The sequence below is a fragment of the Caenorhabditis remanei genome, chromosome V (genome assembly GCF_010183535.1).
Source record: "Caenorhabditis remanei strain PX506 chromosome V, whole genome shotgun sequence".
NCBI classification, from domain to species: Eukaryota; Metazoa; Nematoda; class Chromadorea; order Rhabditida; family Rhabditidae; genus Caenorhabditis; species Caenorhabditis remanei.
Window position 1 is genome coordinate 5,811,697 of NC_071332.1, and position 14,224 is coordinate 5,825,920.

General features: G+C 37.5%; 5 protein-coding genes across 5 annotated transcripts; 2 read left to right on the top strand and 3 right to left on the bottom strand.

The window, feature by feature from the left end:
• Positions 1–743: 743 nt before the first annotated feature.
• Positions 744–2,280, bottom strand: GCK72_017548 (uncharacterized protein; the record flags this gene model as incomplete). The annotated part of the gene is made up of 4 exons (XM_003112373.2): positions 744–918; positions 969–1,553; positions 1,947–2,150; positions 2,201–2,280. The coding sequence occupies 4 exons, from the start codon at positions 2,278–2,280 to the stop codon at positions 744–746; spliced, it is 1,044 nt and encodes a 347-aa protein (XP_003112421.2).
• Positions 2,281–2,844: 564 nt separating this feature from the next.
• On the bottom strand, positions 2,845–4,060 carry GCK72_017549 (uncharacterized protein; the record flags this gene model as incomplete). Its single annotated transcript, XM_003112300.2, has 4 exons — positions 2,845–3,028; positions 3,080–3,664; positions 3,713–3,925; positions 3,975–4,060. The coding sequence occupies 4 exons, from the start codon at positions 4,058–4,060 to the stop codon at positions 2,845–2,847; spliced, it is 1,068 nt and encodes a 355-aa protein (XP_003112348.2).
• Positions 4,061–4,439: 379 nt separating this feature from the next.
• On the bottom strand, positions 4,440–5,646 carry GCK72_017550 (uncharacterized protein; the record flags this gene model as incomplete). Its single annotated transcript, XM_053732141.1, has 4 exons — positions 4,440–4,611; positions 4,656–5,243; positions 5,304–5,510; positions 5,561–5,646. 4 exons carry the CDS (start codon positions 5,644–5,646, stop codon positions 4,440–4,442), a joined length of 1,053 nt encoding a protein of 350 aa, XP_053581054.1.
• Positions 5,647–6,166: 520 nt separating this feature from the next.
• GCK72_017551 (uncharacterized protein) lies at positions 6,167–7,296 on the top strand (the record flags this gene model as incomplete). Its single annotated transcript, XM_053732142.1, has 6 exons — positions 6,167–6,292; positions 6,374–6,551; positions 6,597–6,717; positions 6,765–6,998; positions 7,066–7,155; positions 7,203–7,296. The coding sequence occupies 6 exons, from the start codon at positions 6,167–6,169 to the stop codon at positions 7,294–7,296; spliced, it is 843 nt and encodes a 280-aa protein (XP_053581055.1).
• Positions 7,297–12,383: 5,087 nt separating this feature from the next.
• Positions 12,384–13,320, top strand: GCK72_017552 (uncharacterized protein; the record flags this gene model as incomplete). Its single annotated transcript, XM_003112607.2, has 2 exons — positions 12,384–12,500; positions 12,544–13,320. The coding sequence occupies 2 exons, from the start codon at positions 12,384–12,386 to the stop codon at positions 13,318–13,320; spliced, it is 894 nt and encodes a 297-aa protein (XP_003112655.2).
• Between the last annotated feature and the right edge of the window lie 904 nt (positions 13,321–14,224).

Below are 14,224 nucleotides of genomic sequence, written 5' to 3' on the forward strand. Positions count from 1 at the left end.
CGACATCTCACGGAATCCGCCAGTTGCCATATTTACTATGGGAAATGGGCGGGGCTTATAGGCAATTAGGCAAATAGGCAAATATAGGCATATTGGCATATACTGTAGACTCCAATTTCTCAGTTTTCAATTGCGAAAGAAAAACAAAAAAAGCCTGTGCGGTTTATCAAATGAGAGTAGAATGATTTAGTGACAAACTGTATTTTTGTCTGGGATTATGTGTGACAGACTCTAATAAAGAATATTCGAGCATGAATCCCGATTCATTTCCCTCAGCTTTCAAACTTTGCAAATAAAATTCGCACGCGGTCGAGGTTCCATTTTGAATGTAAAATTTTGCAAATTCAAAAAATGGAATCCTCTTAATTTTTATTCTTGTTTTACTATTGTATCTGGATTGACTGTTCCCATTGCACAATCTTTGGAAGCTCTTATTCATAGGTTCCGAGTTTTGGAGACCACGATAAAATCTTGAACTCCTTATGATATTTGATATTTTTTCCGATATTATGGCATTTCTGTTCTTTATTTTATTTGAGAGTTCAAAACAATTTAAAGATTTGAAAATAATGAGAAGCAAGATAAGGAGTGAAAGATAGAGACCATAGACATAATTACAGTAGAAGTTAAACGAGAATAACAAAAAATAGTCAATTCGTCAAAATTAACTCAGAAATTATACAGATTATAAGCTTGAATTCAGCCCGTTCGATATGGGATTATTGGATCGAGAAGTACACATCTTATCTTCTTGGTGCTTGTAGAATTCCGTCAGGAATCACGGGGAAAGGATTATGCCAAACTCCAAAGAATAGATTCTTCCGATTTTTATGAATGAGAGTTGTTGCCATGAGTCTCTCATCTCTGATGTGAATGATGTCTTTCCCATTTTGGCAGTCGATCACTTCCTCGTCAGTTCTGAAAATACAAAAACTATCTAATGAGAAAGAAAAATAAATAAAACTTACAAATAATATTGGCCTCTCAACTGCTTATCCCACGATTTCCCTCGAAGTATGCCATCGGTAATCTTCTTTTTCAATAGATCTCCAAAATGCATATCCAGAAATTCGAACTTTCTGTTATCCCTCCGATCAGTAACCTTCCATCTATCGACGAATGCGAGAAAGTTTTCCAGTGTGAAAGGGCAATTCTTGATTATCATCTGGGGGCATCTCATCTTCCATAGAATCTCAGGAGTCAACCAAGGCGTCGGCTTATCCATCACTAAAAGGTGACATTTGAAGTGACATGGATCACATGTGAAGCTCCCATCTGTTGGCACACCAATATATAAACGTCCTGTGGCACAGACATTCTTGATAACTTCGGCTACCCATTGTTCTCGAATGACTGGTGTCGTCTCCCCGAGAGCAATGTAGATCTGCAAATCGAGACATTTCTCGATTCTGAGCTCCATCAAATTGTGTAGCATGAAGGGCTTAAAGCCTTGAATCCAAATTTTAACTTTTGATACTGTGCATTTCAAGACATCGGTCACATAGATGATTGCTGAAGTGAGTGAATAGTAGACGTTATTGCTTCCTTCTCCGCTGAATTAATGTTTGTTTTTGAAGGAAATGAATGGGAAGAATCAATTTAAAACTAATGAAAACTGGAAAATCACATAAAAGTACTATTTGAAAAGTGCCACCTAATTGCACACCTCCGTGCCATTTCTGGTATGACTATAATTGGATTCTGACTTTAATATTATAAATTCACGGTCTGCTGCCGCAGAGTGTTAAAGGCGCATCTGATTTGTTCAAAATGGTCTCGAAGCGAAAAACACGATTTGCATTTTTTATCAGACCTGCAAAGCTCGAAAATACGGCATTTGATATTTTTCAACAAGACTATTCCTCGAAATATCCAATAAATTAGATGACACCCTCCGGCAGCAGACAGTGAATTTATAATAATATATCAATCGATTTGTAACTCACTAAATAATCGTATTCGGAGGATCCTTTTTAGAGACCGTCACAGTATTGCCTGATTCCTTGAAAGACCACGTTTCACAGACATTGTTGCAATTGAATATCAATGATGTACCATATATGGAGATGTCGACGTCCAAACTGATCGGTTCGTACTCCAACGACTTCGCAACGTTACATACTCTCAAGCATGTACGTGAGCAACTGAGTCTAAAATTTGAAAGGAGTTTTATATTGAATCGAAGAGAATGAAAACTTACAGATCTGAGATATTGAAGTGTAGCAGGACTGCTTGAATAGCTCGTAAAGGCAGTGTGGATAATACATCAGGGATGGCCATGAGTATAGAATTGGGGACTGAATGAGGAGGAAATGACAGAAAATGAGAGTCAGAGGTGTTTTTGATTACAAAAGTTACAAAATTCCCCGGGCGAGTAGATCAAAATCCTTTTGGGAAACAACTGAGGTAGATCAAAAAAGGTCAACAAAATTATGATCTATTCGGAAATGAATAAAATTTTTGGAAAGTTGCAGGTCTAAAACAATTTTATTTTTTGTTTTATGTATGATACTTCGTGTTGGAATCGTGCTGAAATTGGACCTAACGGACACACCGTGCTGTAGAAAAATTTGAGACATTCATCCTCATCTCTAATGCTATATTCTCTATGCCAATCATTTGTAATTACAGTATGCATCAATTGATTCACATCCTTTTACTGATTTTTGAAATCTTCATTCCATTTGTGAATTAAAAAATAAAGTTGAGATAGATAAAGGCAAGAATATTCGAATTATAGGCAGAATTACAGGAAAAGTTCCTCAAGATAAACAAGAAATACGCCAGATTAGTAATTAAAGTGACAGAGAAAACACAATTACAATTCGAATTTAATATTTTTGATTATTGATTTTCGGCTGAAACAATCTCAGGGACGTTCTCCTGAGGAATCACTGGGAAAGGATTGTGCCAAACTCCAAAGAAGAATCTTTTCCGCTCGTTTTGAATACAAACTGTTGCCATGATTCTCCCATCTTTGTGAACGACGTCACCTCCGTGTTCGCAGTCGATCACCTCGGTTCCAGCTCTGAAAATTTACAAACTTGTTTATAAGAAACAGAAAAAAAATGAAACATACAAATAATGTTGGCCTCTCAACTTCTTATTCCATTTCTTTGCTTGAAAGGTATCCGGGAAAGGGAAATCTTTGATCTCTTTTTCAAGAGTTATATCCAAATATTCGAATTCTCTGTGTTCACTCGAATCACTCTTCATCCATTTCTTAACAAAATCCAGAAGATCCTTCACTTTCAAATTGCTTTGTGTGATTTCCATCTGGGCGCATCTCATTTTGAATAGAATCTTTCCAGTCAACCATGGTGTCGGGCGATCAATTGTTAAGTGGTGACATTTGAAGTAACTCGGATCACATTTAAACTTCTCTTTCATCGGCATGCCAAGGTGAAAACGTTCCGTACCACAGATATTTCTGATAACTTTAACCAATACTCGATTTGGGAAGTATACTGATTTCGTTGAGGCCGCGACTTTGATCTCCAGCTCTTCACACTTTTCGATTCTCAGTTTTGCCAAATTGTGGAGCGTGGTGAGAGACATACCTACAGGCCAAATAGAGATTTTTGATACTGTGATTCTCAAGACATCGGTCACATAGATGATTGCAGCGGTGAGTGAAGAGTAGAGTTCGGTGTTGTATTCGTTGCTGAAATTAAAAAGAAATCAAATAAAGGGCGCCTGACTTTCAACTCACTAAAAAACCCTCTCCTGATCTTCATCCAATGAGACCGTCACAACATTTTTATCAAAATCCTTTTTGAAATACATCATCCCGCCGTCTTCATCTCCATTCTTCAACTTCAAATATGTTTTCTTTCTGTCGGTGAAGACTTCCAAACTAGTCGTTTTGTACTTCAATGATCTCGCAATGTTACAGAATCGCAGGCTGGTCTGTGAGCAACTGAGTCTGAAAATTGAAAAGAGTTTGAAATTGAATCGAAAACATGAATACTTACAGATCTGGGATATCAAAGTGTAGCAGGACTGCTCGAATAGCTCGTAGAGACAGTGCGGGTAGATTGAATCGAGCTGGCACGTCCATGAGTATAGAATTGGGGACTGAATGGGAAGGATATGACACAAAATGAAAACTAAAAGTTTTATTGATTGCAAAAGTTCGCGGGTATGTAGATCAGATCGCGTTTTGTAAACAACTCAATGGGTAGGTCAAATGAAACTCCATGAATTTTCATTGGAAATTTGTAATCGAGGTTATGATAGTAAAACGCCGAGATGGGAAAGTAGAGATCAAAATTATATAGACAGATTTACAAAGAAAGATATTGAAGAACAAGAGATAAACCAATTAATCAAAATAAACCAAGAAAAATAACCCAAATTAGAGATTACAAGTTATCAGTGAGACAATTCGTATTCAATACATTTGATTAGAGATTATTCGATAAATCGAGAAGTAAACCTTATGGCCGTGATGATCCTCCAATTTCACCAGTAGTAGTTAAGCGTTTAGGCCAGACTCCAAAGAAGAATTCGTGTCCATCGTTGTAAATCAAAATCGTAGCCAAGATTTCCCCATCCCCGTGAATGATATCGAATCCGTTCTGGCAATCAAGATACTTGCGATAACCACGCCTGAAATTAGTGACATTCGATAAAGAAAAATGATGATTCTGAACCTAAGATAAAATTGATTTCTCGTCTTCTTATTCCACTTCTGTGCTTTAAGCCCTTCTGGAATAACTGGATTTTTGATAGCATCTTTAAACTGTATTTCCAAATATTCGAACTTCTCGAGTTTTTCCAAATTACACAGTTTCCATCTCCAAATAAAACTGATACAATCCTTCAAGTCGAAATTGCTATCCCTGATTGTAATAATTGCGCATTTCATTTCGAACAGCAGCTTTGGAGTCACCCATCCGCCTTTCTTATCAAAATTTACTGTTTTGGATTTGAAGTGATTCGGATTGCATTTGAATTCTGAATTGGTCGGTACACTGATAGATAGAAGTTCCGTGGCACTGATGTTCTCCAGAATTTGAGCCAATTCACTGTTTTCCATACATTTTTCTCCGATTATCATCAGGTTACTACATTTATCCACACGGAGATCTTCTATTTTACTATCCTTTGGGAGAGAGTTCGTTTTAATGTTAACTTCAAACACGAGGCACGTCAACACTTCAGTCAGACATCTGATTGTTTCTGTCATTGTAGGATAGAGGTCAGCAGACTTCGTTTTGGATAGTATCCACTTGTCGATGCTGAAAATAGAAATTAATAGTGAAGAGAGCAAATATTAGAACGGTAATTAAACAACTTACAACATATCCTTTGTGTCCTTCCTTTCAATTCGAGTTGTTATCTCAGTAGTATTAGGATTCCCCTGTTTAAACTTCCATGTTTCCTCATTTCTACTGTTCATTTGGATTTCCAAATGTCTGTCTTCCCCGTAAACGTTGACTTTTAACTCAACTTTCATCGGTTTCACGAGTTCACGAGATTTGTTGGATAATGATGCGAGTTTGATTCTGGAAAAGGGTGAGGAATGTAGATTCGAAAACCAAAACTGCCAACTTACAGATCGTCGATATCAAAATATGACAAAACTGAGCGAATAAATAGAGTAGGTAGCCTCAAAAGAGGTATTAGAAGTGTTGTGGACATGGGTACAGAACTAGGAGCTGGATAGAGTGGAATATGTGAAGAAGGTGGAGATATGCTGAAAGGAGGCTGCAAAAATTATGAACTTTAAAACTTTCCCGCCACAAAACCGGACCAAATTTTGATCTACCACTAGCTATTCTTCCGAATTCTGAACAATTGGGAAGATGGAAGATTGCGAGACTATATGTGTTATTCAGTGATTTTTCAGGGATGTAGAGTGATCTGGAAACAGAGTTCACCTGCAAAAAAGTTGGCAATTTCTAAAATTAAGCTTTTGTTTTTATTTAATTTTCGATCAGAAACTTGAAAAAAAGAAAACATTTCAAAATTCACGCTGACCTTTCCTGCTTCCGGTCAACGTGTCATCTTTAGATTCCTTTATCTATCGAATCAATCTGAATCGAAATCAGTACCTTTGACCAGAAGCATTGTGTTGTGTGAGCTAGTCGACAGTTTATCTTCGGTAACGGTAAGTTGTTGATTCTGAAGGATTCAAGCTATGTATCATCGTTTCAGAAAAATGGCCGACACCTTGCAAACAAACGGTAAAGCGACTGCTCTCGCTATAGGAGGTAATCGGATGTCGACACGTTCCACGCGTAAAAAGAAGACTACGATGTTGTCGCCGAAGAAATTCTGCGATTTTGTAAGTATCCGAAAGGAGAAGGTACTTGTAAACCGTCCAAGTTTTCAGGTTATCGGAAAAACTCCCTGAAAATCTTTCGAGGCGGGAGTAGCCGAATTGTACAAAGAATACTATTTGGAGTCGCCGACATTCATCAACTATTTCCGGGCACCAAAAGAGAAGAACGCTTCGGAAAGTGTCTGGCTGTATGATCAAACTCGTGTCATCGTTCCTGATCTCGAGTATTATCATGCGTCGTGGGTTGATGGTTTGAGACCAAGTGAGTCTTCCTCTTTCCGAGTAACTTCTTATTATTCTGTTTAAGACCAGTACATTCTGGCTCAAGCACCCCGTGACGAAGCCGCTGCCAAAGATTTTTTCAAAATGGTGGATCATGTGAAGGCGGAAGCGATTATCATTGTGGAATCTTCAGATGATTTCTCGAGGTAACCATGGCGACCATGTGTCTGAAAAATTAAATAAGAATTTTCAGTCAAATCGCACCAAAGTTTGAAAAATTGCAAACAAAGAAGGGAGAGAAGGGCACTGATGATTTATCCACTGCAGTTATCAAGGATCATGGAAAAAATCTGAAGGCAGTCAAATTCAATCGTGCAGATCAAATGGCTCCGGCAGAATTGGTGGAGATGGTGGAGAGAACACGCAAGTATTTGGGAAGCCCGTTGAAGGGACCAACTGTTATCATCTGCAGAGATGGAGCTACCAGGTGGATAGATTGTTATTTTTCCTCAATCTGAGAAATTGAATTTATTGTGTAAGTGATTACTTTCCAGATGCGGCGTGGTGGCATTCATTGACCTTGAATGCGATCGTTTGACGAAATACGGAAGAGTGAAGCATGGGGACACGATCAAAGCGATTCGGTTAGTCACTATTATCATTTTTAGATATATTCAAACCAAATTTTCAGTTTCACTCGATGCAACACATTTGACACATTCGAAGCTTACGACTTTGCGATCAACTCGCTAGTCGAATTGTGCCATAAGCAGAAGAAGAAGTAGTTGTATGGCGGCTACTTTCTGGCATAGAACAAAACTCAATCATCGACCATGAACATATTTTTATTGTAGATTTTGATCACTCTTTTCTCGTTTGTCACAATAGGAAAGAACTAATGTTCATGCATGCAGAATCTTTTCAAAAAGTATTTTTATATAGAGAAAATTTCAGAAGTTGTTACTTAAACTTACCACAACTTTCTATGCAGTGACGATACCAAATAATCAAAAGAACAAATACAACAATAGATTTCTAGATTGGATCCAATACCGTTCTGTACTGTAACCGATTAGTGTGCTTATTTCAGAAGAAACGGATAATACATGCTGAATTCGTTCTTGCTCTTAAAGAGTACTCTGAGAAATGCTTCGTCTTCGAAATGTTACACTTTCATGTATGTGCCTCATTTACAGTATTTACACTTAGAAAAGCTTAGAATCCTTCAACTCATCATATCTAATATCGATATATGCCGCCACGATCTTCTGAGCTTCCAGTCATATATAAAATATATAAGATTATAAACATTTATTCAAAAGTCAAAACTGAAGGGCTCACTTTCACTACTTCGGCAACACATCTGATCAATTTTTTCCTGATTTCTCTATGCCAACAAGTCCTCTTCCTGTGCCTCTTCCAAACCACCCGCAATCTTCTGGTTCCCCGGAACCAACCTGGGCACACTACACCTCTTCCTTTGTTTCCACAAAACCAATGTAATTACAGTTCTTCTTTTTCTTCCATGCCCATCATAATACTCCCCCATTTTATATTACATTTCTGCCACCTTTTTCCATGTCTCGACCGCATAAATAACCTTGCATCTTCTTCTTTTTCTCCCCCGGTTTCCGTTCCTTTGTATTTGTGAAAACCAGTTTTGTCTCGACGGAAACCTCCCAGAATATGATGACGTCGAAACGCCTGGGATTTTGACGTCATCAAAACGGAAAGAAGATACAGATATGAGAGTTTTCACGGAGAAGAAAAGGTGATAGTGGTTGCAAATCTGCAGATATCTCTTCACACACCCTTCAACGGAAACCGCTTTTTGCTACTCTGGTCTCGGATGAGATCTCGTCTTAACAATCAAAAAAATTACGAAATAATCATACGTAATCAAAAATCAAAATTTGTGAAGACCTTGAGAAGCCGTTCGACGTTCCTTTTTCTCCTAATTTGATTGTTTATTTTTGCAATCACGAATCACAAATGATAGGATTATATTGTTTACTACTGGGTGGGCTTGACTCGTGGAGAATTGAAAAAGAAATGAGGTCAACACGAGGAACTCAATGGAGATCGTAAGATCGTAAATCAGAAGGAATTGGTTTCGAAATCAATTCTTGAAAAACCTAGTTTAGGTGGAGGTCAAACCAATAACAATGAGGAAGAGACCTCGTTCGAAATTGGGTTGGTTATGATGATTGTTTGTTTTTAGATTTAAAAAAGTGAGCGGTAAAAGGATAGAAATAACATTTTATGGAATTTGAAATTGTGAAGAATCTCAGGAACAAAGAACTCTTTCCTTTTTATTCAGTTCTCATGAAGTTTGTATCTGAAATTGAGGAAAATGTTTTGAACTGAAAAGAAAGCATGTAAGAAAACTTCAACTTAATTGTTTCCTTGATGAGCGTTTGCAAATCATTACGCAGTTCTAGATTTCCAGGTGCCCATCTGTCCAATATCAAAGTTCTTTTGGAAAATTACAATTTCTGCTGACCTATTTGACCGAACAGTTGGAAAATTACAGATTTGTTGAGAGTAAACCATGGATTCATTAAAAAGTCCGATAGCCCCAATATTTTGCCTTAGCTATCAAAAATTTGCTAATTGCAAAAATGAAGATCTGGGTTCGAAGTACACAACTTCAAAAGTTTGATACAGTTGGGCATGTCGCGGTACCGTGACACTTTTTCAGCTTCAGAATATCTCACATGGAATGTACTTCTGTTGCTACCCCTAAAGTATCGATTTTTTTTGCTCATTCGATGAGTTTTCCAGAGAGAAAATGACCCATAATGGGTTTTCCTGTGACGTGACCTCGTTTTTGAGAAATTGAGATTTTTCAAAAAATGCAATTTTTTCGAAAAAAAATTTTCATTAATTTTTTTCATTATTTTGCCGGATTGTTCAGAAAAAAGACTTTGCACATATTTATTGCAAATTTTATGTAGTTTTTGACAAAAATATGAAACTTATGAAAAAATAATTTTTTGGTCCTGAAAAAGGTAAAAATGTGACACCCTCCAAAAAAAAATTTTTTTTTTCGAGGTCGGCAGAGGTGACATATATAAGGTAAAAAAGTACAACTCATCTGGATTATTTTCCTATATAGCACTATAGTCGCTTCCTGTCAAAAATTGAGGAAAAAGTTGGTCTGAAAATTTTCATTTTTCGAAAAAATAAGACATGTCAGAAATGAGTTCGAATTTCTGACATTGAATAAGTTTCAATCAAAATCTTTTTTAGAATAATGATTTTCAAAATGTGTTCTATAATTTTCAAATAAAAAAGTACATCCCTGTTGACTTCTCTTGTCAGAACACTCGTTCAAATATTGCAAGTTTTCTCATGTGGTGGAAATTCAATTGCTCATAACTCCTCTAAAACTGAAGCAAACTCGCTCAAAAGCGTAGAACAACTTAAAAATAACTATTACTTTTTAAAAATCATAATTGGGCTGTTTTTCGAAAAATTATTTTTTTTGAATTTTGATAAGGGGGGACCACATGAAATTTTTTCCAGAAACTTGAAAATTTTTTTTTGTCGAAAACAACTCAAAACTAGTTTTTCAGCTACAAAAAAGCTAAAAACTATTAATTCTGTTTATTTTCGGAAAAATTTTTTTTCAAGTTTTTGGAAATAATTTCATGTGGTCCCCCCTTATCAAAAGTCGAAAAAAATAATTTTTTCGAAAAACAGCCCAAATATGATTTTTGAGAAGCAATAACTATTTTTAAGTTGTTCTACGCTTTTGAGCGAGTTTGCTTCAGTTTTAGAGAAGTTATGAGCAATTGAATTTCCACCACATGAGAAAACTTGTAATATTTGAACGAGTGTTCTGACAAGAGAGGTCTACTGGGATGTACTTTTTTATTTGAAAATTATAGAACACATTTTGAAAATCATTATTCTAAAAAAGATTTTGATTGAAACTTATTCAATGTCAGAAATTCGAACTCATTTCTGACATGTCTTATTTTTTCGAAAAATGAAAATTTTCAGACCAACTTTTTCCTCAATTTTTGACAGGAAGCGACTATAGTGCTATATAGGAAAATAATCCAGATGAGTTGTACTTTTTTACCTTATACATGTCACCTTTGCCGTCCTCGAAAAAAAAATTTTTTTTTTGGAGGGTGTCACATTTTTACCTTTTTCAGGACCAAAAAATTATTTTTTCATAAGTTTCATATTTTTGTCAAAAACTACATAAAATTTGCAATAAATATGTGCAAAGTCTTTTTTCTGAACAATCCGGCAAAATAATGAAAAAAATTAATGAAAATTTTTTTTCGAAAAAATTGCATTTTTTGAAAAATCTCAATTTCTCAAAAACGAGGTCACGTCACAGGAAAACCCATTATGGGTCATTTTCTCTCTGGAAAACTCATCGAATGAGCAAAAAAAATCGATACTTTAGGGGTAGCAACAGAAGTACATTCCATGTCAAAGTATTTTTAGCGACTTCAAATTTCTTTTTGATGAAATCTGAGTTTGCAATTCAACTTTTCACCATGCCAGTTAGTGTTAGTCTGTCTGTGTCTCCAGAGGTCCAATGTCTCGTTTGTTCTATTTATTCTGATCCACCAATTCCGTTCCTAAATTTATCACGACAATTTTCTAAATACCACTACAAATCAGACCATAAAAAAGTATAGTGTTACACTATCACAGCTTTTCCTTCTCCCCCCAACTTCTCAATTTCACAAACAAAAACAAGAGACAAAAAGAGAGAATCCAACAAACATTCCGTTCCGTCATTCTTCTTCTCTTCTTCATTTCATCTCATCTCACTTTTCAATCCATCCAAAAAAGAAACATTTGTTTCGGATGAATTCCAAAAAGATCGGTCAAGGACGACTCTAAGAAAATCTAGGAGGAAAAAGAAGTAATGAGAAAGGAAGTTTTTGGGAATAAAAGATTGTTCAAGGTTGGATGGGAATGAAGGAAAAACAATCGTAATTATATGTGATTGGGGAAAAAGAAAAAAAAATAGGAAAAAAATTGAAGAAGATATCAATTGATAAGGATTATCTAATATGGATGCGGTCTTTTTGAACCGAAAACTGGAAACATTGTGGATTGGAAAAATTAAGGCAATTATTAATTGGTCAATAATTTACGGTAATTATCAATTTACAAGCTTGTCAGGTTTGAGATCACAAGATCACATTGTCAAAAATGAGTGTAGCAGGAAGTGCATTTCAATGAAACTAAGATGAAACATTTGAAACTTTCAGTGGAGCTCGATTGCCGAATCTATGAAACTGGAGTCTAACATGATTGTTGCTGCAAGTGCTCTCTATCAAACCGAGAAAGTTTTTTAGTTGCGGTGGGGTTATATCTTTAAAGAAGATGTACATGTACTCAAGAAAATCCGCTCTACTGGAACCCGACACAGACTTCAATGAAGCGCGTTTACTGAAACGATGGAACAGTAATACGATGTCAAATTTCTTCAATTCCTCTCCCCTTTATATCTTTGTTTTCGATAAAACTTAACCTTCCTGTTTTCCGTATTTTTTTGTTCCACAGTCACTTTTAATTCTTCCAACAAAGACAAAAAACCAAACTAAGGCGATCTAACCGAGTAAGAAATCGCATTACTTATCTCAAACCACCGCTGTGATTTACTCGGTTTCCCCTACTTTTCTGAGAAGTAACTTCCTTAATCGCATCCGATACTTCCTTCCAATTTCTTCCTTCCACCTCGGGACAACCAAAAAACATGATGCCCTCCTTCTTCCACTTTGTGATGGTGGTGGTACCGCCCATCTTTAATGGCATGGCATGAATTGACCTTCCGTCGAACTGACTGGTATAAAAGAGAATTCATCAGATGTTTTAGAAGACACAACATCTGAAGATGTTTGAAGAAAAGCTCCTGGTTGGCGTTGCCACACTCGCCTCGACTGTCGCTGTCATCTCATGTTTGGTAGTTATTCCATCTCTCTACAGTACTATTAATGAGGTTCATGAAGAGGTAACATTATTTTATAAGGTATTCTTTCTATTCAACTTTTTAGGTGCTCGATGGCGTAAAGGTATTCCGCGTGGAAACCGATGCGGCTTGGGTTGAGATGCTTGACGTCCAAGTGATGGTCAGCCCTCCATCTAAACCAAAAGAAAACCCATTCAACTCTGTATTCCGATCCAAGCGTCAAACCTTCTCCGGTCTCCCATCCTGGTGCCAATGCGAGCCAGCTAAGCCACGTTGTCCACCAGGTCCACCAGGACCACCAGGTCGCCCAGGACAACGTGGAACTCCAGGAAACCCAGGACCACGTGGACAAGACAATCATCAAGTTCACGCTCCAATTCAATGCCCACGTCGTGATCCAGGATGCGTCAAGTGTCCAGCCGGACCACCAGGACTATCCGGACCATCGGGACAAGCTGGAAGACCAGGACCAGACGGACGTCCAGGGCAACCAGGAAGAAAAGGAAATGACGGAAGACCAGGACAACCAGGATCACAAGGAAATGCCGGACAACCAGGAAGAGATGGAGGACCAGGACATCCAGGTCATCCAGGAAAAGACGGAAGAAAGGGACGTGGACTTCCAGGACCAGCCGGACGACCAGGACAAGCAGGAAAGCAAGGAGCACCAGGTCAACCAGGAAGAAATGGAGAGAGAGGACAAGATGGACAACCAGGACCAGGTGGAAGGCCAGGTCAACCAGGAAACAGAGGATCCGATGGACATCCAGGAACTCCAGGAGGTCGTGGTCTTCCAGGACCAGATGCCGCTTATTGTGCATGCCCACCAAGATCATCGGTGTTCGTCAAAGCCAAACATTAAGAGCTTTTTCATTCAATTCTTCAAAAATGTCATTCTTTTTTATTCTTTACTTCTCAACGTGTATAATAAAGCCTTATTCTTTGAAAAACTTTGCTTTCTGATGTCACTGGTTTACAGTAGGTCAAAACTTCTCAGGATTTTTGAAATCAAAGAACCGAATTGTTCAGTGTTTTAATTCTTAAAAATAGTAAGAGTGATTCCGATGACGTCATCTCGAATACACATGACTTCGGCTCAGCTAACTCCTGTCAATATCATCGCTTTCATCATCGATCTGTCAGTGACAGCGAGCCGTCAAGTAGCGTGATCTACAAGACGCATCTTGTGTTATGTCAGACAAGCTTCGCTGTTGGTCAGTCGCATGATATGATCTACAAGCTACGCGTCGCGGTTTTCCGGCCGCGTTTGCTCATCCGGGTAAACTAATCCATCAGCAAAAAGAGGTGCTCTTCCAGTCTCGCCACATATTCCAACCGAACAACGCGGTCGGTTGAACCGTTTCACATTTTTCTCGAGTACCGGCAAAACTCAAAAAACCGTATTCTTCTAAAATTGCCATCGCAGACACCCTCTTCAGAAAGTACTACTCAGTTACCCTTCAAGTGTTGAAATTCAATGGAACCGACCATAGTCCATGAATTCTTTTTTGTGTATTTCTGCCCAAATTCTCTTCAAATCAAGTAACCAAACGATCTAGAAAAAAACCTATCCAACTTAAAATTTCTCTCGAAAAACAGGTCTTCACTTCCTTCTACTTCCTTCTCTTCACTGGACGTTCTTCATCGTTTTCCGAAAAATCGAAAGTGGTCATTGTGTCATCGAAAAGGGCAATGAAGGACAGAAAAAACCGTTCCCGTCTCTCATTTTCTTTTCTATTACACCTTATCAATTTCACCTATCAACG